This window comes from Labrus bergylta, chromosome 5, assembly GCF_963930695.1.
Source record: "Labrus bergylta chromosome 5, fLabBer1.1, whole genome shotgun sequence".
Lineage (NCBI taxonomy): Eukaryota > Metazoa > Chordata > Actinopteri > Labriformes > Labridae > Labrus > Labrus bergylta.
In genome coordinates this window covers 32,066,395-32,093,838 of record NC_089199.1, presented here as the reverse complement: position 1 = coordinate 32,093,838, position 27,444 = coordinate 32,066,395, and the positions used below count along the sequence as shown (strand labels likewise).

At 45.1% G+C, this 27,444-nt stretch overlaps 2 protein-coding genes across 2 annotated transcripts; one reads left to right on the top strand and one right to left on the bottom strand.

Annotated features, from left to right (window-relative positions):
- Positions 1-307: 307 nt before the first annotated feature.
- LOC109998274 (microtubule-associated protein 1 light chain 3 alpha) lies at positions 308-9,374 on the top strand. The gene is made up of 4 exons (XM_020653059.3): positions 308-480; positions 3,927-3,982; positions 5,498-5,604; positions 7,197-9,374. Exons 1-4 carry the CDS (start codon positions 441-443, stop codon positions 7,357-7,359), a joined length of 366 nt encoding a protein of 121 aa, XP_020508715.1. The 5' UTR covers positions 308-440; the 3' UTR covers positions 7,360-9,374.
- Positions 9,375-10,123: 749 nt separating this feature from the next.
- On the bottom strand, positions 10,124-26,273 carry eif6 (eukaryotic translation initiation factor 6). The gene is made up of 7 exons (XM_020653061.3): positions 26,137-26,273; positions 25,721-25,866; positions 18,321-18,406; positions 16,125-16,300; positions 14,705-14,881; positions 14,251-14,435; positions 10,124-11,923 (listed from the first exon to the last, which is right to left on the bottom strand). The coding sequence occupies exons 2-7, from the start codon at positions 25,825-25,827 to the stop codon at positions 11,914-11,916; spliced, it is 741 nt and encodes a 246-aa protein (XP_020508717.1). The 5' UTR covers positions 25,828-25,866; positions 26,137-26,273; the 3' UTR covers positions 10,124-11,913.
- Between the last annotated feature and the right edge of the window lie 1,171 nt (positions 26,274-27,444).

The window sequence follows — 27,444 nt, the reverse complement described above, 5'->3', positions numbered from 1 at the left end:
GGGTAGACAAATCTCCATCATCTTTGGTTAAAGAGTCTCTCATAAGATTGTTTGAATCTCTTTGAAGTATAAAAACTTTTTGTTTTATTTTCTTAAAGCTGTTTTAACTCCACAGTTTAGAATGACCACTGAGGCCATACAACTTGCACCACTTCCTGTCAGCACTACTGTTCATGACACAGCACTAAAACGCTGTTATGTGACGTCATTTAAAAAACATGTGTCTTTAATGCTTTTGATCTACAGTGACGATTAAAGTGTAACACGGCAACGGCTGAACGTCCCCTTTAAATCCAGCGGGTGACGTCACCGCCTCGGTTTACCTGCTTTGTTTGTCGCGAGCTGTTATTTGGCTTCAGACCTGAGCAGGAACAGTCGAGTCTGCAAGCTGTGAAACTGCGCAACAAGAAGCTCATACCTGTGTAATAACACCGAGAAACATGCCGTCCGACAGACCCTTCAAACAAAGGAGGACATTCGGTAAGAAAAGAAGTGTTTTTATTATTCTGACGCGTTCAAGCAGTTAGCCGGCCTGCTAGCTCACCTAGCTAAGTGTAGCTACATGGTGTTATTAAGCTTCATGTGGCTGTTAGAACTGCTTTACATCAGCTTCAAATCCACTTTAATGCTTCAGACAATAATCAGAACGTCCCGCAAACATACAGTCGTCAAGTTAAACTTTAATTATTTTTTGAAGCAGCTAAACAAGAATGATAAATAACATGTGATGTGCAGATTTAATCCTTTGCCGTTGTTGAGACAGTCTGTTTTATCCTGAAGGATGTGTGATCTCTCTGCCTCTTACTGTTCAGACAGTCTGTTTTATCCTGAAGGATGTGTGATCTCTCTGAGGCCAACTGGGTCACTGTCACATTAGCTGTGTGAGCCTTGAAGCTAGCTAGGCCTGTGATGACCACGGACTAGCTGTCTTGAAGGTAAACTACCTGGAGGACTTAAAGGAGTAAACATTTCGTGTTTTGCTCGAAGGGAAAACAACATGTGCTGACACATTACACCAGCACACGTGTTCACTGATGTATGTTGTAACGTGAGGCCTGAAGACGGCCCCTGTGCTGGGCAGGGAGGAGCCCAGCTTCTGTCCATTACATAATGTGGTCACAACAGAGAAGTCTGGGGATAAACAACTGTGTCACTGGAGAACTATAATATATATATATATATATATATATAAACTGTTGTTATAACATCTTTATCAAGTTATCTCCATCCAGAGAGATTTAAATAATGATCTAACATGGTTTGCACAAAGGTTGTCAACACTTTTTAAAACTTTTTGTTTTAAAACAAAACAATCTGTTATTTTAACGATCTTAAGTATTCATGTTATTACTGTAACTACAGTTTGGATGTTTATTTTTGTTGTTGTTGTTGTTGGGTACTTAGATTACCTCAGGTATTTCCAACAGTTTCCAAAGCCAGAGCAATCCTTCACTTTTCTGTGTTGTAACGGGAAACGTGTTGGAGCGGCAGACAGATCGTTAAAGTGGAAACACAGGATGTAAATTCAAAATCACTTTTCAGACTGATTTTTTTCCCCACAAAAGTGTGGTTACTAAGCTCAGCTGTCATCACGTCTTTGTACATCCATATTCATTTGGGGACAGTGTAATATTAGCGTCCCAGTCTGTGATTCACACTGCGTTTCGGCGTTGTGGAAGCACGACACGCCTGGAGCTCCACATACACACACACAGTGAGATATTCACACATACAGCGCTGCGTTCCCCCCGCCGCCCTCCTCTCTGTAACACCTCTGTTACTACCTCCTAAGACAGACAGAGGGGGGATCACTTCATCCCCCCATTACACCCCCACAACATTCAGATTGTAGGCGAAATCTCACAGGGGCGTAAATAAATCGCAGCTTGAAACAGCGGCCTGACTGCGGCTGCTGACCGCGACACGAGGAAGCGTGAGCTGCTACTGAAAGCTGCCGTACTGTTACTGCATGTAAATTATTATGTAAATTTAAAACATATTCTGTTCCTCAGGCCGGTTTCACCCTGTCGTCCCGACTACGGTCACTTGGTTTTTATCGGGGTGGGTGGAGGGGGAGTAGCAGAGAGAATCACTCCCATGATTCCCCACCAGCCTTGACCTCATCTTTTGTTATTGTTTTGATTGAGAGCCCCCTGGTGGTGGAATGTATATACTGTGTGTTTAACTGAAACTAGAATAAAAACAAGGCTGTAGTGTGTAGTTAATAAGGTTGGTCTCTGCCGCGTCAGGTTCCTTTTCGGGCGAGTTTGCTGACTGCACAACATCACACTTTTTTCCCCTTCCTTACACTGACCTGTTTACCTGAGTTGTTATTCACCTCACAGCTGTGTGTCTGCTGCTCTGCTCTTTGCCTCACTGACACACATTGCTCCTGAATCTAAGAAAAATACAAAACCTTGTCCAGAGGGAACAGATGGATTAGTTTAATAATGTTAGGTAGAGAGACGTATTTTCTAAACAAAGATAGACAGGCCCGCTCAGGGACAACATCTAAAGTGTTGTGGTTCATCTTGAAAATACTCTAGCAATGGGTGGGACATTATGCGCATGTTGTTGCAAAACCAGGTATACTGATAAGGTTTGAAATACAACAAAAATACAGCATTGTGTTTTTCCAGTCCTGCCAGTATTAGCAGTTTCTGCCCTTAACGGAGCAGCAAGAAAAACATCTCAAGACCAGAACAAAGGAAGCATTCACACTTCACACTGCTGCTCCTCAAAGCCATTTGAGCTTTGAACCCAGCCAGTGTCGCTGAGGATTTCTCAAACAGGGCTTTTTAAAAACAAAAACTTAAGTGTGGGTTGTAAAATAAGATAACAAGGTGGTAAAAACATCACGAAGCTGAAGACGGGAATGCCCCTGGTGCAAAAGGCAGGATTCAGACTCAATGGTATGCAAACTCACAACAAATAGTAACGCTTTCATTACTTACACATCTTTAAAAAATGTTGCATCAGATGTCAAACACACTGGTGAGTTATAACTTCTGCTGTTTGTAACCTGATGATGTCAGAATAAGACACATTGGAAATCTTACAAACTCAACGTCTACATGTTTCTAAGAATCATTTTGAAACGTGTTTATAGTTTTAAGTAGAGCCAGACGGTGCAAATTAATCGGCTGATATGTCCATATCCAGTGACTAATTCATTGCATTTAAAGAGACACACACACCAAAACGGAGCGTTCTGAGAGAGCTGGTTTATACAGGGTCACAAACCTCCTCTGGTGCTTGATTCATGTTATATTTTGACCAAAGCACAGCACAGATGTTTCATTTAGACCACAGGGGGCTGTTTGAAAAGGTGGAGAAGGAATATGATATGTCCTCTTAAAAACACTCAAGCTAATAGGATGAATAAATAATCAAATATTAAATCAATCCCTCTAAATTTGAATGATTTCTGAATCTATTTAGCAGAAAAAATCTTTAATTCTCTCTCTTGTTTGTTGAACATTAAACGTGTTCTCACATTTCTTTATTCATCCTGGCTCTGAGAACACGGGTTGTTGTTGTGTTTTCATTCTTTAAAAGGATCGATCCAGGATATTAAAAGTCATATTATTGATGACAATCATTAATCCTGACATTGACACAGTCATGGACAGATCTGACTCTCTGTCGGTGTTGTTCTACAAACTAAAAGAGGTTTGAATAAATTTGATTTAAGACTAAAAATAGTGACACACATGATATTCACTTTTCTCCACAGCCGATGATCTTTAAATGCATCTGAGCTCGTTTGTTCTCCGTCTTAAAATAGAGAGTCTCTTTCTTTCGTTTCATCTTTTTATGAAAACACTTTCAGAGGAGAAAGTCAAACTTTAATCTGCTGTGAGCTGAAGATGATTTGAATGTTGTTGGCTCTTTTGTTTATGATTTGTGTCTCTTGTTGTCCACAGCTGACCGGTGCAAAGAGGTCCAGCAGATCCGTGATCAGCACCCCAACAAGATCCCCGTGAGTTGTTGTTTGAACCTGATTTTTATTACGACACGCTTCACTGATTTTTAAGACACCGCAGTGCAGACCTTTCTCCTCCATGTTGTCCGAGTGATTCCTGCGTGCGTTTGAGAGCACGTTTAAATCTGCTCTGCTTCTGAATTTAATGTAACTGCGCTCGCTGAAGTGTCAAGAGCACACTAACCGAGACCAAGACAAAACTGAGACCAGAGTGCTCTGAGACCGAGACAAGACCAAGACCAAAACCATAACTATCACAGGAAAGTCATCATCTTGTGTGCAGGGGGTGTGTCACTCACTTAGACCGTGCAGCCCTAACCGGGGGATAAAAATCTAATTATGAATGAATAGAAGTGATTTAAAATCCAGAGTTTTCCCAGTTGAGACCGAGACAAGGCCGAATAAAAACACTTTAGATTCCGAGACGGTAAAACTGTCTCCAATGTTCAAACCTTCAGATACATGAACCCACAACAAAACAATCATCATGATTACCATCAATCACAAATGATTCACTTAAACAAACTAAAGCCGTTTATCCCTGTCAGACAGGAGGGGGGGCGGGGGGGTCTCATGAGGCAAGTCATGGCATAAAAACAACTACACTGAAGAAGCGGATGAAGCAGCAGAGTCCTCTATGCGACGCTATAATGAGAATATGTGTGTTTGTATCAATGAATCTCAATGTGAACTAAAGAGAGGAGAAGAACATCCTGGAGAACAGGAAACATGCAGCAGCAGGTTGATTAGAGCATGGAGGTGTGCAAAGGTGGCGTGCAGACAGTCTATGGTCGTGCAGCGATCACAGGTGAATAAAAGTCACCACCCCCTCCCACTGGCCCCTCCCACTGGCCCCTCCCACTGGCTCCAGGTGAATTCTCCTGATTACATCCTGCTGCGTTCTCACATCAGCTCACTCTGACTATCAGACGATCAAATGGAGTTCACCAAGACGGATGCAGAAAACATACCATGCAGTCAGGAGAAACTCCAAGTGAAAAGTGTCTCTGCTTGCATTCACACATGCAGCTCCTCCTGCAAATATCAGTTATTTCTGCAAGCATGGAATCCCTAAAAGAGGGTTAGATTTGACCTGATAGAAATAATATCACTAAATGTTCAATGTTGGCCCAGTATGACGACCAGTTTGATGTTTTAGGAAATGTACGGGGGGGGGGTCTGCACAGATATTATGAAGCTTCTCGCAGCGAGCGTAGCTTAGCATCAGGACTATAAACGGTGAACAGCAAAGAATGGGTCTGTCAAAAAGGAACAAAATCACCCCACTAGTGGCTTTAAATCTCCGTTTATCTCATTTGTTTAATCATTGTGTCAACAAAACAAGAACTCGCTGACATCAGCTGAAACATTTTCTCAGCTACCTCTGACACTTCCAGCACACAAAGTGAAGTCAGACATACTGTTATTCTCATCATGAAATATTATAATACTATGAATGTAGTGAGTGCTTCAGTGTGTGAACAGTTTGTTGTGTTTGTCTGCCGGCTGCAGGTGATCATTGAGAGATACAAGGGAGAGAAGCAGCTCCCCGTTTTGGACAAAACCAAGTTCCTGGTACCCGACCACGTCAACATGAGCGAGCTGGTTAAGATCATCAGGTAAACACTGACACACACACACACACACACACACACACACACACACACACACACACACACACACACAGAGTATTGAGGTCATTTAAGTTGATGTTTGGCATGTGTGCTGGTGGTGTTAAACACAGCGGAGGTGTAACATGACGTGTGTGTGTTTGTGTTGATTTCGCGGCTTGCTGAGGAAGCCGTCCACCAGTTTGTTTACAATCAATGCCGTGTCAACAAGGGGTGAAGAACAGAGGGTCATAATACAGTCACCGGCAGAATTACGAGGCAGTAAATTCAGATTTGATCGTCCTGCGGGGCAGAAAGACTATCGTATATCTCTGGGCTTTGAGAGGGTTGTTAATAATTATCAGAGTTTAATGCTGAGGCAGAGAAGTGGAGGCAGTTATGTCCTGATGTAAAATCAATTTGCAGTAGAATCATATCGTCTCGCTGCGTTAATAGTTGTCAGCGTGTGTCAGAACCCTCTGCGCCGCCAACAATGCTTGAAGAGCCAAAAAGAGACCGAGAGGAGCGAGTGAGCTGACAGCACAAAGAGTTTTTAAATCTTTCTGAAAACAAACATACGACACATAAATGTAAGACCGACACATGAAATCCGGCTTGTTGCTTAACTAAAGTCATTCACCTGATTATTCATGTGAAGAGTCATCACCAGGCTGTTAAACATTGATTCAAAGGTGTCAAGGTTCACATCAGTACTCTGAAAAATGACTTTTTTTAGACAGCAGAGGGCGCTATCCATTAAGGCTTCTCTTGTCTGATGTCCCGTCAGCAGCTCTAGAGCAGGGAGAGACGGACGACGTGTGCTAGCTCAGCTAAAAGCTGCTAACGAGCTAACAGGCTATTCCTTTCATTTCAGTTGTTGGTGTTGATTGTGACTAGAGCCCCAGAATAAGTGTTATTTAGCCTGTTGTTAGGTTGACCAGGATGGAGACCGCCATCGATGGGATTCCAAGGCCCACTTCTGTAACCAGTGGGTGACATCACTCAGGCTGCGTCCATGTTTATTTACAGTCTAGGTAGCACACTCTCTCCACAGAACTCCATACTCAGTGATAAACATGAACACAACATGTCTGCATGAGTTGAGCAAACAATAAAATTAGCATGACAAACAATAAAAAAAAAACACTCCATGCTGGGATGATAAGCTCGTAGTGCTGTGACAAACCGAGGCCTTGCAGCTTCAACCCCAAACATGAATAACTCATAACAAATGAATTAGCTCCGGTTGCCTCTTCCACTGGTCTTTGCATTAACTTTGTTTTATTGCAATATCCAAAAACATGAGAACACACTAACAGAGGAGGTGATCCCCACTCCAGAAGCCTCTTTCTTCTGATGACTGGATTTTTAAGCATCCAAAACCAGGTGCACCTAATTGGAGAATCAGAATCACCTGCAGAGCTGCAGACCACAGAGAGAGAAAATCAAAACAAGCAACACAATGAGAATCTATTGGGGACTTAGTATGACTAGACGTGTAGAAAGAGGGACGGTGGGTGGTAGTTTTTTATGTTTGAGAGTCCGACTAGCTCTAGAAAAACCCATTAACTTGTGCTTTTCCTCTGTCTCCCCTGTGGTAGGCGTCGTCTGCAGCTGAACCCCACTCAGGCCTTCTTCCTGCTGGTGAACCAGCACAGCATGGTGTCCGTGTCCACGCCCATCTCCGAGATCTACGAGCAGGAGAGAGACGAGGACGGCTTCCTCTACATGGTCTACGCCTCGCAGGAGACCTTCGGCTGCTAGGGAGGAAGAGGGGGGAGGGAGAGCGGGACATCTTCAGGTGCAGGGAGGACGGCGAGAGGGTAGAAGGGGGGTGAGGGGGGAGGGCGATGGAGGGGGGGGGGGGGGGGGGAGGGGTATGTGGTGCCAGAACCTGACCAAGAACCACCAACTCCATTATCGTCTCCACTTTGTCGCACGTAGCAGACAGTCAGTGTACTTGTGACAGACACCCCCCTTGTCCCCCCCTCTCTCTCTCTCTGTCGTAGAAATGCACCCTCTTTATATCGGTCAGTAAATGCAACACTAGCTACAGAAGCCCGAGGACATCTCGTGTGTCTCTCGTCGCCCTCAGAGCTCATCACACCTGTGAGTCCTCTGAGAGTTTGATTTTTCTCTTTTTATCCCACGCAGACGGACGTCTCTTATTTTGAAAGGGTGGGGAATGACTTTGGAGAGTTTGGGAGTTAAAACTGATTTTAATCCTTAAAACTATAAACGTGCTGAGCAAAGAAACAAGGCAGACGCCTGCAACAGTTCAGGACGTCATCTGACGCTCTGAGTCGTGACGATCCAGACATTAACCATCGGTCCATATTCTCGCTCTCACACCGCTGACGTAGAAACTAGAAGATTTGATTGTTGTTCTACTTTTTTAACTTTTTTTTAAAATCACTTTCTTAGTTTTTATTTCTGTTGACTTCTCGTCTTAGTTTGAGATATTAGCCGTAGCTTAGTTCGTGTTGTTAAAGATGGATCTGGGTTTGTTTTTTTGATCTTACATTTACCGTCAGCCTGAAGCTCAACTCGCCAACTCGCCGCTGGCTGCAGAGTCGCTGACAATCGGGCTAACACAGACTGTAAAAAAACACACACAGTTAATGTTTCACGTGCAATATTTACCCCCGTCACACCTCCGTAGGCGCCCCCTGTAAAGATACGGTAATTTACTGTCACACAAGGGAACTTAGCATTAGCGCCTTTAGCCACACGCTGCTACATCCTGTCAGGCATGTTAACAGACTGAACCCCCACCCCCCCCCCCCCCCTCTGTAAGCACAACACACCTTAAATATCACAACTCGCCTGTCTTCCTGATGTGCACACATTACCCTTACACACACACACACACATTTAATGTCACAACCGACCAATCGGGTGAAGGAGGTTTGTCTCGGTTGTGGAAACCCGAGGGACGCACTGCGCTCCCACAGGTTGTATTCTTGTTGCTTCTCACGCTTCAGATTGTCTCTTTAGAGTAGAATGAAAAACACAAAACGTGCGGTGGGAGAATATTAAGAGGCGAGCTCTAATCTAGCTTCAAACTGACATCGCTGGTTTGGATTAGCGGTCTCAAAACAACGGGTCACAAGCAATTAGCGTGATTACAGGTCGGCTGTTTGGACACACTGTGTGATCTCACTTCCCCCGGACAACGCGGCGAAAACGCCAATAAAATGATCCCGTTGTGTGGACACAGCCTGTCCTTGGCAGCGGGGGAAGCCAGGAAGTAATCAGATCCCAGAAAAGCTTCTGAGCCGAGGCGAGGTGACACTGGGGCCCCGCTTTAAATATCATTTCCTCCTCTGGAGACGGCTTGTAAAGAAAACGCTGCGTGTGTCATGGTAGCATAGAGTCGAGCATTAGACATAACAAAGTGTATTTAATGTTGGAAACGAATGAGCTTCTTTGCACATAAATTAATACAAATATAATAAAGAGTTGGCATAGAGTTTGTTTTTTTTAGGGAATGACTGTATCTCTATATCGATCTCTTCTTTTTGTATCTCCTCCTCTCTCCGTCTGTCTGCCTTTGTTTAATGAGACGTTTAGACCACAAAGGTTGTGATGCACTACAAACCTTGCATGTCTTCTTTTTTTATAAATGTGTTTTGATTTTAGCCGTTGGATTTAATTGTACTGTTTTCATTTTTTAGAGGAGTCTTTTAGATGTTTCCCCAAAAAACCAAAAACTGAAATAAATGTATGTGTATGTTTGAAACAAAAAAAAGTGTGCGTATAAACGATCATATAATCGAGCTGTGTGTTTTTCTTTAGGCTTCCTGACGTGGTCACTGTTCAGAGGGGTGTATATAGACGCATTGCTACAACCTTATTCAAAGCATTTGCAAATAAATTTAAAAAAAAAAGTTGCCTTTAAAACAGTTTTCTGCTCGTTTGTGTTTTGCAGTCTGGATGAAGTTTGACTCGTCTTCAAGGTCTCGGAGTACGATGTGATACACTTTATTGTCTCCTTAGGGAAATTTGTCTTGGACCTTAGAGAGCCGCTTTCAACGAGCGGGCCTAAAATGGAAAGATAAACAACTAGGCGAAGTTCAGGTCGCAAGCATGGCAGCACCACGGGATGACTCCAGAGCAGGGGTGTGTCCAGGGGTGGCATGGGCCCCCCTAAAGTCCTACATTTTGATTGGCTAGTTGCCTAATTAGAGGCGGGGACTTAAGTACAAAACCAGCACTCTCAGTTGTGAATTCATATTTTGCTCTTTCCATAAAAATGTTAAAAGCAGAAACTCGTGCACACGGTCATACTAGAAATGGACTTCAGTGCCAATAAATGTGTTGTTGTAAATTCCTTAACGCTAGGTCTAACGGCGCCCACACCTTGTTTCTAACTCTACCTCAGGCTGTGAACTGTGTTGCAGTAAAAGGTCTGGTATGTCTTAAACGTCAGAGGCATGAAATGTAGATACTTCACAAGACTCCTCGGATACATCATGACAACGACATGTGATTCAACCAATCAGGGTCCAAAAACACACCAAGCAGATAAAAAGAGGGTGATTTATTTTATTATACAGACAGACGTCATGATCCATGTTAGAGCTCACAGAGGACTGTGATTTGGTACAGAAACACAGGCGTAAAAAAAAAAGAAACACGCTCTCAGCTCCAGTTTGCATCTCAATCCTCCTCACCTCTGCTTTCAAACGTTTTCCTTACAGTGTCGGCGTCCATACAAGAGCACAGAAAGAAAAAAAAAAGATCACTGCATGTGTATTTAAGATATCGCATGTCGTATATACTCAGTAAACTAGACTTCACTCGAAGTTTACAGCACTTTGGCAGACGTTCAATAACATCACTTTCAAAATGAAAAAGATTCCTGTTTCATTCTGGACTTTAGAAGGTCGGAGTGGATAGATACTAAACAAGTCTGGACTTGGAAATCGTATTTTGTCGGGTGCAAAAGGATTTCTTTTGAACCAGAATCGTCCGTCACAAAGTGTTTGTCAAAGCCAGAATCTACCGACAAAAAGTGTTTTTAAAGACGCTGGATGCTCGAGTTGTTTATCAGCTGTTCACACTAACATCTGAACTCTTCATTGTAAACACCAAACAAACAGATCAAGCAGTAAATTAAACCTCTGACTCGTGTAAATCTCTGCTTTTCTCCAAGGAGTCTGGCGGCTTTGCAGAGATTAATGTTAACTCACTGCAACATAAAGGTCTGTAAATGTAGAGATGGAGAATTGAAGTGATGTCAGACACTTCAGGTGACTCTGAATCAATGAGGCAAAAACAAGAACGTTTAGAGGATGCATTTTGATCAGGAGCTTTTCCTGCAGGGACTATATGCTGCAGTTTTACTCGTTTCAAGTTGAAGAAATCGAGCGAAAACAGAAACTTTGTACTCCCACTTAAAGGCCAAACATGAATATTCTGCATTAATTTAAACGACAAAACGGGAGTTCCCATTTTATGTAAGCATTTGCTGCAGTTGGAGCTTCGGGTAAATGTTGACAGGAATCTTAAACTACGGACATTCATCCATTTTCCCGTGATAAAGTGTTGATCTGGATAGATTTTCAGCTTATTTTTCTCGAGCTAACAAAGCTCATTCTCTGGTGAGAAAACGAACAGAAAGTATGAATTAAAATTGTTTTAAAAAGCAAAAAAACAACGAGGAGATTCTCACTATTGAAGGAAAACTGAAGATGACAAAAAGCAGTCGAGTTCAAGCGAGACTAAAAAAAGTAGCCGAAGCATCAGGGAGGGGATTCTGTCCTCTGATAGTTTCCCATCAGGGGGAAACACAGAGGAGAGATTTACACCTTGTGATGTTTAAACAACACAGGCACATGTATAAGTTTTATTTTGATCATTTCAGCCTCTCGTTCTCCACACCGGGAGAAAACATTTGATTTAAAAAAAACGTTCATGACAGCAACAGAGGCTGAACTATCAGACTTCTCACACGGCGGTCGCTCTACCTGTTTTAATGTCTCCCTACAGCCAATTATCTCCCCCGGCTCGGGTCAACAACACGTGATGAGGGGACGTGCACAGCTGCAGGATTTCTCCCTTTAAAACTTCATCTTTTTGATTAAGTTTGTGCAGAAAGCTGATTCGAACGGAGGAGATCTGTTAGTATAGATTAATTCAAAAGCAGATAAAGGTCGAAAACGATCAGAGCGACGCTCATGAGTGAACAGTTCTGAGAGAGAGGAGGAGGCGTTTGAAGTGGAGAAATGAGGTCCAGCAGCTCGTTGTCTTCATGTGAGACCGGTGGGATCCTGCAGTAGAGCTCTTTGAGGGCAGGAACCTTCAGAGGCGACTTTAGGCCATGCTGTTCAGAGAGAGAGAGAGAGAGAAGAGAGGATGTTAAAGAACAGGTTACTCATTTTAAAGTCAGAGACACTTCTGATTCAGCTGCACATCAGAAACAAGCTGCTCTCCAAAAAGGTTCAGGAGGATTCTAACAACAATCTGATTGGCTGTTCAGATGTTTCATCTCTCTCCAGCTCTCAGGTTCAGTAGAGCCCCTTGAGCATGTCGCTGTAGTCTCCATGCTTTCACCCATTAGTGAGGTTTCTCCTTATTCGTCTCCTCCTCCTTTTCCACTAAAAGACCAAGAGCTGACAACGCCAGCGCCATTTTCTCCTTCTTATCAGACATATTCTCCATTAGTAGACGACCTATAATACGAGTGGTGACCGACAGCGGGGTGAAAATGGTCTTCTCGTATCATAAACAACGGACTACCGCCCCCTGCTGGCATGGAGAGTTATTTCCTCTCACGCATGAGCAGAACATACGTGGTGGTTGGTCGTCGGCTGTAGTCTTTGCGGTGTGTTCAAGTGCAACTTTTTGGCAAAGACAAACGGCAACCACTTGTTCTTTGCTGTCTGCTTGGTGTGTCAGGGCTTTGAGGAGGGTGGGGGTGTCACAGATTACAGATATAGGAAATTAATTGATTCTTCTAATCATTATTTTTGGGGCCTTTATAGAGAGAAGAATAAAGACAGTGAGAAATCAGGGAGGGGTGACATGCGGGAAGTTCGGATTCAAACCCGGGCTGTCCGCATAGAGGACTAGAGCCTACACATGGGGCACTCGTTAACTGCTAGACCATCAGTGCCACATTCTTTATCTGTGTGACAGAACATCAATGAGTGACTCAAAAAGTCAGAGGAAGTAGGCTGCAAGTGGTGAGTAGATCTAAAATGAGCAGATGGTAGCCTCTGTGTGTGTGTGTGTGTGTGTGTGTGTGTGTGTGTGTCAGAGAAACAGTAGGAGAAAATGATTCTCAGACTTTGTTTCATTCAGTTGTTTCAGGTTCAACCTGTCAGAGATTCATCTCGTCAGCTTCTGTGTCCGGAGCAGAAATGACAAACAAATGTGTGAAAGATACCAACGAGGTATAAATTAAAAGGAGTGATTCATCTGTGTGAGTGTGTGAGAGTGTATCTATATGTATCTATGTGTGTGAGTGTGTGTGTGTGTGTGTGAGTGTATCTGTATGTATCTGTGTGTGAGTGTGAGTGTGAGTGTGTGTATATCTGTATGTATCTATATGTGTGTGAGTGTGTGTGTGAGTGTGTGAGTGTGTGAGTGTGAGTGTGAGTGTATCTGTATGTGAATCTGTGTGTGTGTGTGTGTGTGTGTGTGTGCATGTGTATTAGTGAGTGAGTGAGTGTGTGTGTGTGGAGTGTGTGTATCTATGTGTGAGTTTGTGTGTGTGAATCTGTGTGTGTATATCCATTTGTGTGTGAGGGTGTATCTGTGTGTGTGAGAGAGTGAGAGTGTGTATCTCTGTGAATCTCTGTGTGTGTGTGTATCTCTGAGAGTGTGTGAGTGTGTGTATCTCTGTGAGTGTGTGTATCTCTGTGAGTGTGTGTGTGTCTGTGAGAGTGTGTGTATCTGTGTGTGTGTGTGTCTCTGTGAGTGTGTGTATCTCTGTGTGTGAGTGTGTGTCTCTGTGAGAGTGTGTGTGTCTGTGAGAGTGTGTGTATCTGTGAGAGTGTGTGTATCTGTGAGTGTGTGTATCTGTGAGTGTGTGTGTATCTGCGAGTGTGTGTCTCTGTGAGTGTGTGTCTGTGAGTGTGTGTATCTGCGAGTGTGTGTGTGTATCTGTGAGTGTGTGTGTGTATCTGTGAGTGTGTATCTGTGAGTGTGTGTCTGTGAGTGTGTGTCTGTGAGTGTGTGTATCTGCGAGTGTGTGTGTGTATCTGTGAGTGTCTCTGTGAGTGTGTGTGTGTATCTGTGAGTGTGTGAGTGTCTCTGTGAGTGTGTGTGTGTGTGTATCTGTATCTGTGTGTGTGTGTGTCTCTGTGAGTGTGTGTCTCTGTGAGTGTGTGTATGTATCTGTGTGTGTATCTGTGTGTGTGTGTGTGTATCTGTGAGTGTATCTGTATCTGTGTGTGTGTGTGTGTGTGTGTGTGTGTGTATCTGTGTGTGTGTGTGTGTGTGTGTGTGTGTATCTGTGTATCTGTGAGTGTGTGTATCTGTGTGTGTGTGTGTGTGTGTGTGTGTGTATCTGTGAGTGTATCTGTGAGTGTGTATCTGTGTGTGAGTGTGTGTGTGTGTGTGTGTGTGTGTGTGTCTGTGTGTGTGTGTGTGTATCTGTGAGTGTGTGTGTGTGAGTGTGTGTGTGTGTCTGTGAGTATCGGCCACCTGTCGATCAGCGAGTCCCTCATGCTGGTGGCGATGGCCGAGGGCTGTGCTGCGTCGCTCAGTCTGAAGACGCTCTCGATGACGGACAGCTCCGTGCTGGTCGTGTCCAGGCCGCAGAACGCGCACCAATCGTTGACCACCATCCCCCCGGCGATGACCTCACTGCCCCGGTTCACTGTGCCCGCCTGAACAGGAAGAGGGATTTTTTTAAAATCATGAGCAACATTAATGATTTTGTTCTTCAAGACATATTTTACATGTTTTCCTGCAACAGAAAGAAACATGAAGCGCTGCACTCCAAAAGGAAAGTTCTGGATGAACATTTACATTTTGAGGAAGAGTCGATGATTAAGACGAGTTAAAGTCCAGGTCTGTGACATCATGAAGAAGTGAGAGTCTGACAAAGTGAACCCCCCTACCCCTCGACCCCTCGACCCCCCGACCCCCCACTCACCACCAGTGGGACCTGCAGCAGAGACGACAGCTCGTCCTGGTCCTCGATGGACGTCTTGGGGTGGACCAGGCCTCCCTGGTTACTGAACGCGCAGTAAGAGCCGACCAGGACCTGCTCTGCTACCGTCTGACGGAAAACCTCCACCTTCAGGGTGTCTGCAAGGACCTCCTCTGTCTCCTGACCACGAGAACAAGGGAGAGGGGGGGGGGGGGGGGGGGGGGGGGGGGGAGAGAGAGAGAGAGAGAGAGAGAGAGAGAGAGAGAGAGAGAGAGAGAGAGAGAGAGATCCGTCAAACAGGCAGGAAGATTTCAAACAAAGACAAAGAGAACACATACAGCTCTTAATTTCATATGAAAATGAGTGAGAATTACGATGACCAATATCGATACCTGTTACTATGACATGAAAACCAAAGTAGAAGTCTTTGACACCCAATTCAAGAAACAGGTTCAACTTGAACCCAGGCTGCCCCGTCGAGCACTTCTCTTTTTCTGGTTTTATCTGCTCTTTAGTGTGTTTTCAAAGTGTCCTGTTCATGTTTAGGAACATCTATGTGAAAAAATTCAAAGTCTGCGGAAACGCAGCTTCTCCTACCTCCTCCTGTTAGCTGTAGCATTAGCCGCATGTAACGTTCGGTTCTAGCCCCCCTCCATAAAAATTTGCCAGTGTGACGTCTTGTCAGTGTGAGATCACTGATCTAAGCCCATTGGCTCGTTGTGGCCCAGCAGCTCATGTTGCACGTCCATTAACTTCTGTAGCACGCCCACGATATGCCGTAGCCTGCGTTAGCACAGTAGTGCTAAGGTGCTAATGTTTTTGCTCCCCTCGGAGCCAAAGTGGCTGCATTCCCAATATGGTAGAAGGGGCGGGACATTTCCGAGAACCGTGCTGAGTGACTGACCAATTACGGCAGAGCCAACAGGCTGACCAATCACATCAGACTTGGCCCACGTGGGGACTCTGAACGTGGGCACTTCAGAACCTTAGAGAGAGAGTCAGAAGAGAGCCGGTGCATGGAGCGGCAGGACATGAAAACAGACACTTTACTAACTTTATCTATTGTGAACATACTTTAGTAGATACATAGATTAAACATATGAACCTCAAACAGGGAATAATATGACCTCTTTAAGGATTTGAGCAAAATGAAAAATTCTGTCCATGAATGACAATAAAATGTGTTGGGCCTTTTTGTCTTTATGAAATGGGACAGCTGCAGAGAGACAGGAAATGTTGGGAGGAGAGAGAGGGGGAGGGAGGGGTGTGTGACATGCAGCAAAGGGCAGAGGTCAGATTTGAACCCTCGGCCGCTGCTACTAGGACTACTGCCTCTGTACATGCAGCGTGCAACAAAACCACTACACCTCCTGAATGACACTAAAGCTCAGCTCATCAGAGAGTCGGTTCATGTGTGTCTCACCCTGTCGAGGTCGGGGTGGACCAGCGCTACGTAGTCGTTGCATGCGATGACGTTACCGAGCGCAGACAGCCTCTCCTCCACTCTCTGGATCTTCACGGTGTCTGGCAGACAGTTTCTGATGTGCTGCAGCTCCTGGTCCGTCGTGTTGTTGGGCACCAGGAGGCCGTGACGGTTCCCTGAAAACAGGACAAACACAACAAGACGGTTTAGACCCGGGGCCCGTTTCTGAAAGAAGGTTGAACAAACCCTCAGTCTAACCCTGAGCTCTGAGTTGATTTACCCTCAGGTGGGAAACTCTGAGCTTTCAGTTCCAGATCAGCAGATTTGAATTAGTTAAATCAACTCTGAGTAGGTCCACTCTGTGTTCAGTGCGTGCACCACAACGATAAAAAGCCAACATGAATGGAGCCCCAATACTACGATTCACCATGGCAACAGGTGACATAAAAGAGATCCTCCTACTTTAACCATTTCAAAATATAGCATATCTTCATGCGGACATACAGCGTACATGAACAGGTTTTAAGAAGGAAAAAACAGGAGTGAGAAGTGGTGCAAGAGAAAACAGCTGTTCTAAAGTAATAAAGTCTATTAATTTAATATTTAATCAGAATTATAATATTGCAGGTCAAAACTGGTGGAGTTGTATTAAACCTAAACCTTTATTTTCATTAAGATGCAATCCAGCAGAAGAAAAGCGACTTCAAAACAGCTCAAAATGAAATATAAGAACATAAAAGGCTCATGTAGATTTAAAGGTAACTTCATTCAGAGTCTATTTTGTGCATTAACTTTATCCTCAACATAAAGCTGTATTCACACTAGAGGTGGGCGATATGATAAAAACATCATATCACAATTTTTTTCATACTGATCTTTAGACTAATTTGTAAGTTACTGACCAGTTCAACCAAACTTATTTCCCTGTATAATGTTTTTAAATGCACAAAAACTGAGCAGACAAGTTTAATCTATTTGAAAAAACATCTTTGTAGGAGGTCTGGAGGTCTCTCACCCAGAACATCTTCAGCAACAGAAATGTCTTTCCCTCAATTTGATCAATATTTATGAACAATTTGAAGGTTTTCCTCACCACTTTGAAATGATGATTTAGTTATGTGTCCTCTTTTTATGTTCATCAGGAACATTTTCACACAGTGATGCATTCATTTAAAAACATGTAGACTTGAAGTTGTTGAAGTTTCTGTTCTGTTTTAGCCCTGCAGAGTTCCTCCAGCTGGAGCTTCATACAGGCTCTGCAGACTTTGTTGTTTTTTATGACATCATTGGACTAACTTTAGTTTAGTTTATATATAATCAAACATAATACAGAATGTGTTCATTCTGTGACACATGATCAAAGTAAGTTTTACTGACTGAAGAGTTTAATTCATAGAGGGGGCGGGACATTGTTGATTGACAGACAGACAGTCACCATGGTTACTCACTCTCACCTGCCTGCTGCTTTGTAACGTCGTTTAGTGTAATCCCTATAAATTCAGTTATCACAACAGGTGAGCTTCAGGTGGAGAAACTTGATAAGTAACTTTTAAAAAGTTTATTTTATACGCTGTAGTAATGCCACCCTAACATATATTAAAACAACCTGGATTTTTATTCAGACAAACGGTGAATCTTCACTAACACGGCGTGATACGGACTGAATGAAAGAATGAGGAAATGAAACGGTGATTCTGGAAGAGGGAGGAGACCGAGAGAAACTCTGGGTTCACTGAAGATAACCTGCTCCCGACCAGGTTAGGTTCACAGACTCAGTTACCATAGCAACTGACTCAGAGGTAAAGTTACCTCTCCCTCTGAAACGGGGTGCAGTTACCCCTCGTTCTCGGGTTTGAGTGACCTCCTCTTCTGAAACAGAGTTTCCCTCATTTCAGGGTGAACGGACTCAGAGCTTCCTTCAGAAACGAGCCCCTGGTATGTTTGTGACACCAGCTGGTTTAGGTTTGACACAGCGCTTTGTTTGTGTCTAACTCAAGCATGTTGAGTTATGTTTGTATGAAATCTAAAGATGAATATCTTGTTTTGGTTCGTCGTGTTGGTTGAAAATACAGAAACAAAGAAGACGAAAATAAATGTGTGAATAGAAGATGCTGCTGTTAAGAGCTGATGTGTTAGTGAAAGTAGAAAAACAGAGCTGGGAGGTAAGAGCGCGTGTGTTTCCTGAGCAGCACTCACCCACACACATCCGCCCGATGATGCGACAGCCTGCGATGGAAGCGTGAACAACTGGGATGGTTTCGGACAATTCTCCCTCGAACACACTGCAGAGACAAACAACAACAACAACAACAGCCGGTCAGTTTGTTCAGCTCTGCATGGAAATCAAAACTCTGATGAAACTGGATGTTCTTCAGCGAGCCAGCTGTCGACGCAACACCCGGCCAAAAGACAAGAGACGGCAACATGAAGTCTTAAGGGACGGATCATCTGTACAGTGAGGTCAAAAACCCTGCTGACATCACAGGGAAACCCCATAAATGTTGAACTGCTTTTCTGAAATAAATAAGATAGAGACTCTCAATCGTCCCTTCTGGGCCTCCGTACATGTGTGGTGGTGTCTGTGTCTGCAGAGACTCTGTCCTCCGACTGGATTTGACTGTTCTGCTTTGTTCTGGTTGACTCGGGACGTTCCTGGCGAGTCATAAAGTTCTGTAACAGTTGTGTTTGACATGATTACATGGACGTTAGTATCCTGGTTATGACCATATTTGGGTTTTGGTGTTTACATGCACACAGAAACCTGGTCATTCACATCTCTGCACGCTCCAGACGTAAGACGCTCTCATTGCCACCGTCGTGTTTGTTTTGTTGTCAACAGCGGTCAGAACCGGGGGAAAGCGTTTTTACATGCCACAGTATCCTGTTTTTTCCCCCAGAGTTCTCCAGGTAGCAAGATCAGGTTCTGAAAATCTGGGGTTAAGTTTATCCTACTTTCTGAAATCGGGATATGTTGTTTTTATACACAAAAATTATAAAGTTAGGGGCGCGCTGGTGGAGCAATGGTTAGGGCGCGCGTCCCATGTATTGAGACTCTCGTCTCGAGCGGTAGGCCCGGGTTCACTTCCACCCGTGGCCTCTTTCCACATGTCATTTCCCACTCTCTCTCTCTGGTTTCTGACTCTATCCACTGTCCTCTCTCTCTCTCTCTCTGGTTTCTGACTCTATCCACTGTCCTCTCTCTCTCTCTCTCTGGTTTCTGACTCTATCCACTGTCCTCTCTCTCTCTCTCTCTGGTTTCTGACTCTATCCACTGTCCTCTCTCTCTCCCTGGTTTCTGACTCTATCCACTGTCCTCTCTCTCTCCCTGGTTTCCACTGTCCTCTCTCTCTCCCTGGTTTCAGACTCTATCCACTGTCCTCTCTCTCTCTGGTTTCTGACTCTATCCACTGTCCTCTCTCTCTCTGGTTTCAGACTCTATCCACTGTCCTCTCTCTCTCTGGTTTCAGACTCTATCCACTGTCCTCTCTCTCCCTGGTTTCAGACTCTATCCACTGTCCTCTCTCTCTCTGGTTTCTGACTCTATCCACTGTCCTCTCTCTCTCTGGTTTCTGACTCTATCCACTGTCCTCTCTCTCTCCCTGGTTTCCACTGTCCTCTCTCTCTCCCTGGTTTCAGACTCTATCCACTGTCCTCTCTCTCTCTGGTTTCTGACTCTATCCACTGTCCTCTCTCTCTCTCTCTCTGGTTTCAGACTCTATCCACTGTCCTCTCTCTCTCTCTGGTTTCTGACTCTATCCACTGTCCTCTCTCTCTCTGGTTTCTGTCTCTATCCACTGTCCTCTCTCTCTGGTTTCAGACTCTATCCACTGTCCTCTCTCTGGTTTCTGACTCTATCCACTGTCCTCTCTCTCTGGTTTCTGACTCTATCCACTGTCCTCTCTCTCTCTGGTTTCTGACTCTATCCACTGTCCTCTCTCTCTGGTTTCTGACTCTATCCACTGTCCTCTCTCTCTCTGGTTTCTGACTCTATCCACTGTCCTCTCTCTCTGGTTTCTGACTCTATCCACTGTCCTCTCTCTCTGGTTTCTGACTCTATCCACTGTCCTCTCTCTCTGGTTTCTGACTCTATCCACTGTCCTCTCTCTCTGGTTTCTGACTCTATCCACTGTCCTCTCTCTCTCTCTGGTTTCTGACTCTATCCACTGTCCTCTCTCTCTCTGGTTTCTGACTCTATCCACTGTCCTCTCTCTCTGGTTTCAGACTATATCCACTGTCCTCTCTCTCTCTCTGGTTTCTGACTCTATCCACTGTCCTCTCTCTCTCTCTCTGGTTTCTGACTCTATCCACTGTCCTCTCTCTCTCTCTCTGGTTTCTGACTCTATCCACTGTCCTCTCTCTCTCTCTGGTTTCTGACTCTATCCACTGTCCTCTCTCTCTCTGGTTTCTGACTCTATCCACTGTCCTCTCTCTCTCTCTGGTTTCAGACTCTATCCACTGTCCTCTCTCTCTCTCTCTGGTTTCTGACTCTATCCACTGTCCTCTCTCTCTCTGGTTTCAGACTCTATCCACTGTCCTCTCTCTCTGGTTTCAGACTCTATCCACTGTCCTCTCTCTCTGGTTTCAGACTCTATCCACTGTCCTCTCTCTCTGGTTTCAGACTCTATCCACTGTCCTCTCTCTCTCTGGTTTCTGACTCTATCCACTGTCCTCTCTCTCTGGTTTCAGACTCTATCCACTGTCCTCTCTCTCTGGTTTCTGACTCTATCCACTGTCCTCTCTCTCTGGTTTCTGACTCTATCCACTGTCCTCTCTCTCTCTGGTTTCTGACTCTATCCACTGTCCTCTCTCTCTGGTTTCTGACTCTATCCACTGTCCTCTCTCTCTCTGGTTTCTGACTCTATCCACTGTCCTCTCTCTCTCTGGTTTCTGACTCTATCCACTGTCCTCTCTCTCTCTGGTTTCTGACTCTATCCACTGTCCTCTCTCTCTCTGGTTTCTGACTCTATCCACTGTCCTCTCTCTCTCTGGTTTCTGACTCTATCCACTGTCCTCTCTCTCTGGTTTCAGACTCTATCCACTGTCCTCTCTCTCTCTGGTTTCTGACTCTATCCACTGTCCTCTCTCTCTCTGGTTTCTGACTCTATCCACTGTCCTCTCTCTCTGGTTTCAGACTCTATCCACTGTCCTCTCTCTCTCTCTGGTTTCTGACTCTATCCACTGTCCTCTCTCCCTGGTTTCTGACTCTATCCACTGTCCTCTCTCTCTCTGGTTTCTGACTCTATCCACTGTCCTCTCTCTCTGGTTTCTGACTCTATCCACTGTCCTCTCTCTCTCTGGTTTCTGACTCTATCCACTGTCCTCTCTCTCTGGTTTCTGACTCTATCCACTGTCCTCTCTCTCTCTGGTTTCTGACTCTATCCACTGTCCTCTCTCTCTCTGGTTTCTGACTCTATCCACTGTCCTCTCTCTCTGGTTTCAGACTCTATCCACTGTCCTCTCTCTCCCTGGTTTCTGACTCTATCCACTGTCCTCTCTCTCTCCCTGGTTTCCACTGTCCTCTCTCTCTCCCTGGTTTCAGACTCTATCCACTGTCCTCTCTCTCTCTGGTTTCTGACTCTATCCACTGTCCTCTCTCTCTCTCTGGTTTCTGACTCTATCCACTGTCCTCTCTCTCTCTCTGGTTTCTGTCTCTATCCACTGTCCTCTCTCTCCCTGGTTTCAGACTCTATCCACTGTCCTCTCTCTCTGGTTTCAGACTCTATCCACTGTCCTCTCTCTCTCTGGTTTCAGACTCTATCCACTGTCCTCTCTCTCTCTGGTTTCAGACTCTATCCACTGTCCTCTCTCTCTCTGGTTTCTGACTCTATCCACTGTCCTCTCTCTCTCTCTGGTTTCTGACTCTATCCACTGTCCTCTCTCTCTCTGGTTTCTGACTCTATCCACTGTCCTCTCTCTCTCTCTCTGGTTTCTGACTCTATCCACTGTCCTCTCTCTCTCTGGTTTCTGACTCTATCCACTGTCCTCTCTCTCTGGTTTCTGACTCTATCCACTGTCCTCTCTCTCTCTCTCTGGTTTCAGACTCTATCCACTGTCCTCTCTCTCTCTCTCTGGTTTCTGACTCTATCCACTGTCCTCTCTCTCTCTCTGGTTTCTGACTCTATCCACTGTCCTCTCTCTCTCTGGTTTCTGACTCTATCCACTGTCCTCTCTCTCTCTCTGGTTTCAGACTCTATCCACTGTCCTCTCTCTCTCTGGTTTCTGACTCTATCCACTGTCCTCTCTCTCTGGTTTCAGACTCTATCCACTGTCCTCTCTCTCTGGTTTCAGACTCTATCCACTGTCCTCTCTCTCTGGTTTCAGACTCTATCCACTGTCCTCTCTCTCTGGTTTCTGACTCTATCCACTGTCCTCTCTCTCTGGTTTCTGACTCTATCCACTGTCCTCTCTCTCTGGTTTCAGACTCTATCCACTGTCCTCTCTCTCTGGTTTCAGACTCTATCCACTGTCCTCTCTCTCTCTCTGGTTTCTGACTCTATCCACTGTCCTCTCTCTCTCTGGTTTCTGACTCTATCCACTGTCCTCTCTCTCTGGTTTCTGACTCTATCCACTGTCCTCTCTCTCTCTGGTTTCTGACTCTATCCACTGTCCTCTCTCTCTGGTTTCTGACTCTATCCACTGTCCTCTCTCTCTGGTTTCAGACTCTATCCACTGTCCTCTCTCTCTCTGGTTTCTGACTCTATCCACTGTCCTCTCTCTCTCTGGTTTCAGACTCTATCCACTGTCCTCTCTCTCTCTGGTTTCTGACTCTATCCACTGTCCTCTCTCTCTCTCTCTGGTTTCTGACTCTATCCACTGTCCTCTCTCTCTCTCTCTGGTTTCTGACTCTATCCACTGTCCTCTCTCTCTCTCTCTGGTTTCTGACTCTATCCACTGTCCTCTCTCTCTCTCTCTGGTTTCTGACTCTATCCACTGTCCTCTCTCTCTCTCTCTGGTTTCTGACTCTATCCACTGTCCTCTCTCTCTCTGGTTTCTGACTCTATCCACTGTCCTCTCTCTCTCTGGTTTCTGACTCTATCCACTGTCCTCTCTCTCTGGTTTCTGACTCTATCCACTGTCCTCTCTCTCTCTCTGGTTTCTGACTCTATCCACTGTCCTCTCTCTCTCTCTCTGGTTTCTGACTCTATCCACTGTCCTCTCTCTCTCTCTCTGGTTTCAGACTCTATCCACTGTCCTCTCTCTCTCTGGTTTCTGACTCTATCCACTGTCCTCTCTCTCTCTGGTTTCTGACTCTATCCACTGTCCTCTCTCTGCATTAAAGGCACGAAAAGCCCAAAAATAAATCTTTAAAAAAATGTTTTTTAAATGAAGTTAAACAAAAAAAGGGGAGTCCGTGTAAACACACTCCCTCACCCCGCCTCCTGACTTACTGAAACTCTCTTTGACTTTGTCTCAACAGAAACACAAAAGACTGAAATAGAGATGTCAGGATTTAAAACCTTGATCTGTTTGCACAGATTGCACTTTGATGACATCATCATGAGGCTACTTTAGTTTACAGCTGTTTACAGGCAGCAGAGCTGTTTCTTGCTCCATGCAGACTATGCAGATGGATAAGACCCCCTGCAGGAACTCAGGGGCCCCCAAGCTGCAAGTTCAGCCTCCATGTAGAATATTAGGGGAGAATTAAAATCACCCGTCAGCTGCAGCCTCCTCATGTCGTGTGTTTAGAAGAACAAGCATGCTTAAAATTAAATGTAGGAAATAAACAAAACGCCTGAGTGACGTCACCCGTCTGTTCCTGCAGGGGGCGCTGGAGTCCCATCGATGGCGCCCCCGTCTGTTCCTGCAGGGGGCGCTGGAGTCCCATCGATGGCGGTCTCCATGCTGGAAATGCTGTCTCAGTCTAACTTTGAGTCAACCTAACGACAGGCTGAGAGCTGGAGCTGAGGCGGGTTTTAAACCTCCTGACAAACCGTTACACCGCGCCCACCTGTCAATCAGGTCAGCTACACGCCTTATTGTGAATAACTCTTATCCTTCATCAAATCAAAACTGATGAGTCATCAAAACATTCACCCCCCGTACAGTGTGTGTCCATCCAGACATGAGCTAATCACACCTATTTGGTTTTTTGAACCAGGCTGTAAACATGTTCATCTCTGCTGTAAAAACAGGCTTTTTAGAATGGGTGTGTATGTGACTTCCTGTGCTTCTGCAGCCAGCCTCTAGTGGACACTCGAGGTACTGCAGGATTTTTACACTTCAGCATGTGGCTTCACTTTTCACCTGAGGATGCTGCTTGGTCATAAATGATGTCGTACAACGGCCTAATTCTTTTTTTGTTTGTCCAATGTCAGCAGGTAGATCAGTTCTATCTTTTATTTTGACAGAGAGGGGGGACAGAGAGGGGGGGACAGAGAGGGGGGGGGGGACAGAGAGGGGGGACAGAGAGGGGGGGACGGAGGAGGGGGGACAGAGGGGGGGACAGAGAGGGGGGACAGAGAGGGGGGACAGAGAGGGGGGGACGGAGGAGGGGGGACAGAGGGGGGGACAGAGAGGGGGGACAGAGAGGGGGACAGAGGAGGGGGGACAGAGAGGGGGGACAGAGGGGGGGACAGAGGAGGGGGGACAGAGAGGGGGGGACAGAGAGGGGGGACAGAGAGGGGGGACAGAGGGGGGGGGTCAGAGAGGGGGGGACAGAGAGGGGGGACAGAGAGGGGGGGACAGAGGGGGGACAGAGGAGGGGGGACAGAGAGGGGGGACAGAGAGGGGGGGACAGAGGGGGGACAGAGGGGGGGGGACAGAGGGGGGACAGAGGGGGGACAGAGAGGGGGGTCAGAGAGGGGGGACAGAGAGGGGGGTCAGAGAGGGGGGACAGAGGAGGGGGACAGAGGGGGGACAGAGGAGGGGGGACAGAGGGGGGACAGAGAGGGGGGACAGAGGGGGGGGGCAGAGGGGGGACAGAGGGGGGACAGAGGAGGGGGGACAGAGAGGGGGGACAGAGGAGGGGGACAGAGGGGGGACAGAGGAGGGGGGACAGAGGGGGGACAGAGGGGGGACAGAGAGGGGGGACAGAGGGGGGACAGAGAGGGGGGTCAGAGAGGGGGGACAGAGGGGGGGGACAGAGGGGGGGGACAGAGGGGGGACAGAGGGGGGGGACAGAGGGCGTTACACATGTCTCATGTCATGTGTTTTTGGAAGCAGCAGAAGATGCTTTGAATTTCCCTCGGGATCATTAAAGAAACTCTCTGTGTTGACTTTTGTTTCACTTTAGAACTTCATTTGTTTTCAAACCCTAAAATAAACTTTTTTTGAAGGAAATGCTTCATCTGTTGAATGTAATGACCTAAAGGAGTCTGTTTCTTAACCTTTTATCATCATCTGTTGAATGTAATGACCTAAAGGAGTCTGTTTCTTAACCTTTTATCATCATCTGTTGAATGTAATGACCTAAAGGAGTCTGTTTCTTAACATCATCTGTTGGTTTAACTTGCTTGGGTCAACTGTGAAGGTTTCATTTGGGTGTGAGAGGTGTTCACACAGCTGGCCTGTTTCTTCTCTTTGGAGTCCCTTCTTTGTAGTTTGGGGGTTTTAACAAAAGGACCCTGACAGGTGGAGTTAAGGTAGAAGTTCACCTGTAGAAGTTCTCTGCGCCGCCGATCGCCACCAGGCAGTAAGTGTTGGTGAGTTTGGCGAAGCAGCCGATCTCGTTGTTTTTCTCAAACGCTGCTCTCACGGCCATGATGATGAAGATGATGAAGAGGAGGGTTTACTTCTGATCCTGAAAACAAACAACAACAATCACCTTTCTGTTTGTGCTCGGGTCAAATTCAGTCAGTCAAGTAAAACAAGACTTTAACACCTGTGACAGTTTGTCCGAACCGACCGGGCTAACAGGCTAGCTCGTTATTTTTAAAGTTTATCGTCAGAGAGAGAAAAGGAAACGTGTCAAATCAACTTCCTGTCGGCCGACACGAGGCTGGGACTTGTGTCGCGGTGACATTCGCTTTCAAACATCTCGTAATGTTCAGTGAAAACAGATAAAAGTTACCTGAATTAGCTTCGTAGCAGCACAGCATGCGCGTTGACGTGATTCACTTCACTCGCTTCAACCCCACGTGTCTACTTCCGCTTCAGGGTCAACGTGATGACGTAGGACGTAGAATGCGGTATAAAAGCAGCCCGGGCTCACCGAGGAGTCAAAACATTTCTGTTAGGAGTGGTGAAAATGTGCTTTTCATTAGGTTTATTTATAGTTTTTACGTCATTATTTTTGTGTAAACCTTTTGAACTTACATTTGTCGACATATTTATGTATTTATTTATTTCTAAATACATTTTGTTGTCTGTTGTTTCTGTAAAGTCTATTGTCTACTGAGGTATGCAAATTAGATTCCCAAGAGAAATTGTAATGTACAACTTTTGTTAATTTCACACAGAGCAATCGAGTTAAATTCATATAATATTCATGTAACAATATTTGTACGTGTGGGATTTATGAAACAGTGATTTTTAATCTCAACAAGGTTTTCCTGGTTGAATAAAGGTTAAACACACGAAGGCGTTTTATTGACATCTCAAAGATTTTTCTTCTCCACCTCTTTTTAGTCACATTTTGTGTCACAACATATTATGAATTTTAATTTCTCATGAATCTCTTTCTGATGTAACTCCAACAATCAGAAAAATGTAGAGAAGGCAGGATAGACATTTTAACATTTTTCCTCATACTGCCAACTTTTATGGGCTGTAGGTTAGATTTATCATGAGGTGTTCAGCTTTTTACATTCATGGGTTGATGAAGCCAGATTCCACTTTTAAAATATTAACAGCATGGTACTAAGAATAAGCCTTTGTGTAAAGACGTAAAAAAAAGAAAAAAAAGAAGTCCCTTCGGGTGAAACAGTGAGTCAGATGTGCAGCCTTATCCATGTGGGGCATATCAGTCCTTATAGTTCAAACAAGGATAAGAGTGCATGGACAAAGATTAGCAAACAGACGCGTCGCCTGTATGTAAGAAAGTCGAGGAAAACATGCAGATTTGTGTATATTTTACAAATGACAGTAAGAAAGAAACAAAACTGAATTATGGGTAAATGTATGTAAAAAGTAAACAGCCATAAATGTTGAGAGATTGCAGTCTGCATATTTGGATGTGATGGTAAACAGATGTGTGATTGCATTAATCTGTATATTCTGTAGTTTTTGCTCTTTGTTGTATCTTCCTGCTTTCATAACCTCAGATTTCCTCCATCATACTTTCATGCTGCTTCAAACCCTCTGATGTTTACAACCCAGATGCTCTGAGAGTGAGTGTGTGCGGCTGAGAGATTTAAGGAGGAGGCAACTTAAATCTCTC

Excerpts from the sequence above, each read along its gene's own strand:
- LOC109998274 (XM_020653059.3), top strand. The coding sequence starts at position 441 with ATGCCGTCCGACAGACCCTTCAAACAAAGGAGGACATTCG. Across the intron at positions 481-3,926 it reads CAAACAAAGGAGGACATTCG|CTGACCGGTGCAAAGAGGTC; the intron begins GTAAGAAAAGAA and ends TGTTGTCCACAG. Across the intron at positions 5,605-7,196 it reads GAGCTGGTTAAGATCATCAG|GCGTCGTCTGCAGCTGAACC; the intron begins GTAAACACTGAC and ends CCCCTGTGGTAG.
- eif6 (XM_020653061.3), bottom strand. The coding sequence starts at position 25,827 with ATGGCCGTGAGAGCAGCGTTTGAGAAAAACAACGAGATCGGCTGCTTC. Across the intron at positions 14,882-16,124 it reads TCCACCCCGACCTCGACAGG|GAGACAGAGGAGGTCCTTGC; the intron begins GTGAGACACACA and ends TCTCGTGGTCAG. Across the intron at positions 14,436-14,704 it reads TGCTGCAGGTCCCACTGGTG|GCGGGCACAGTGAACCGGGG; the intron begins GTGAGTGGGGGG and ends CTTCCTGTTCAG.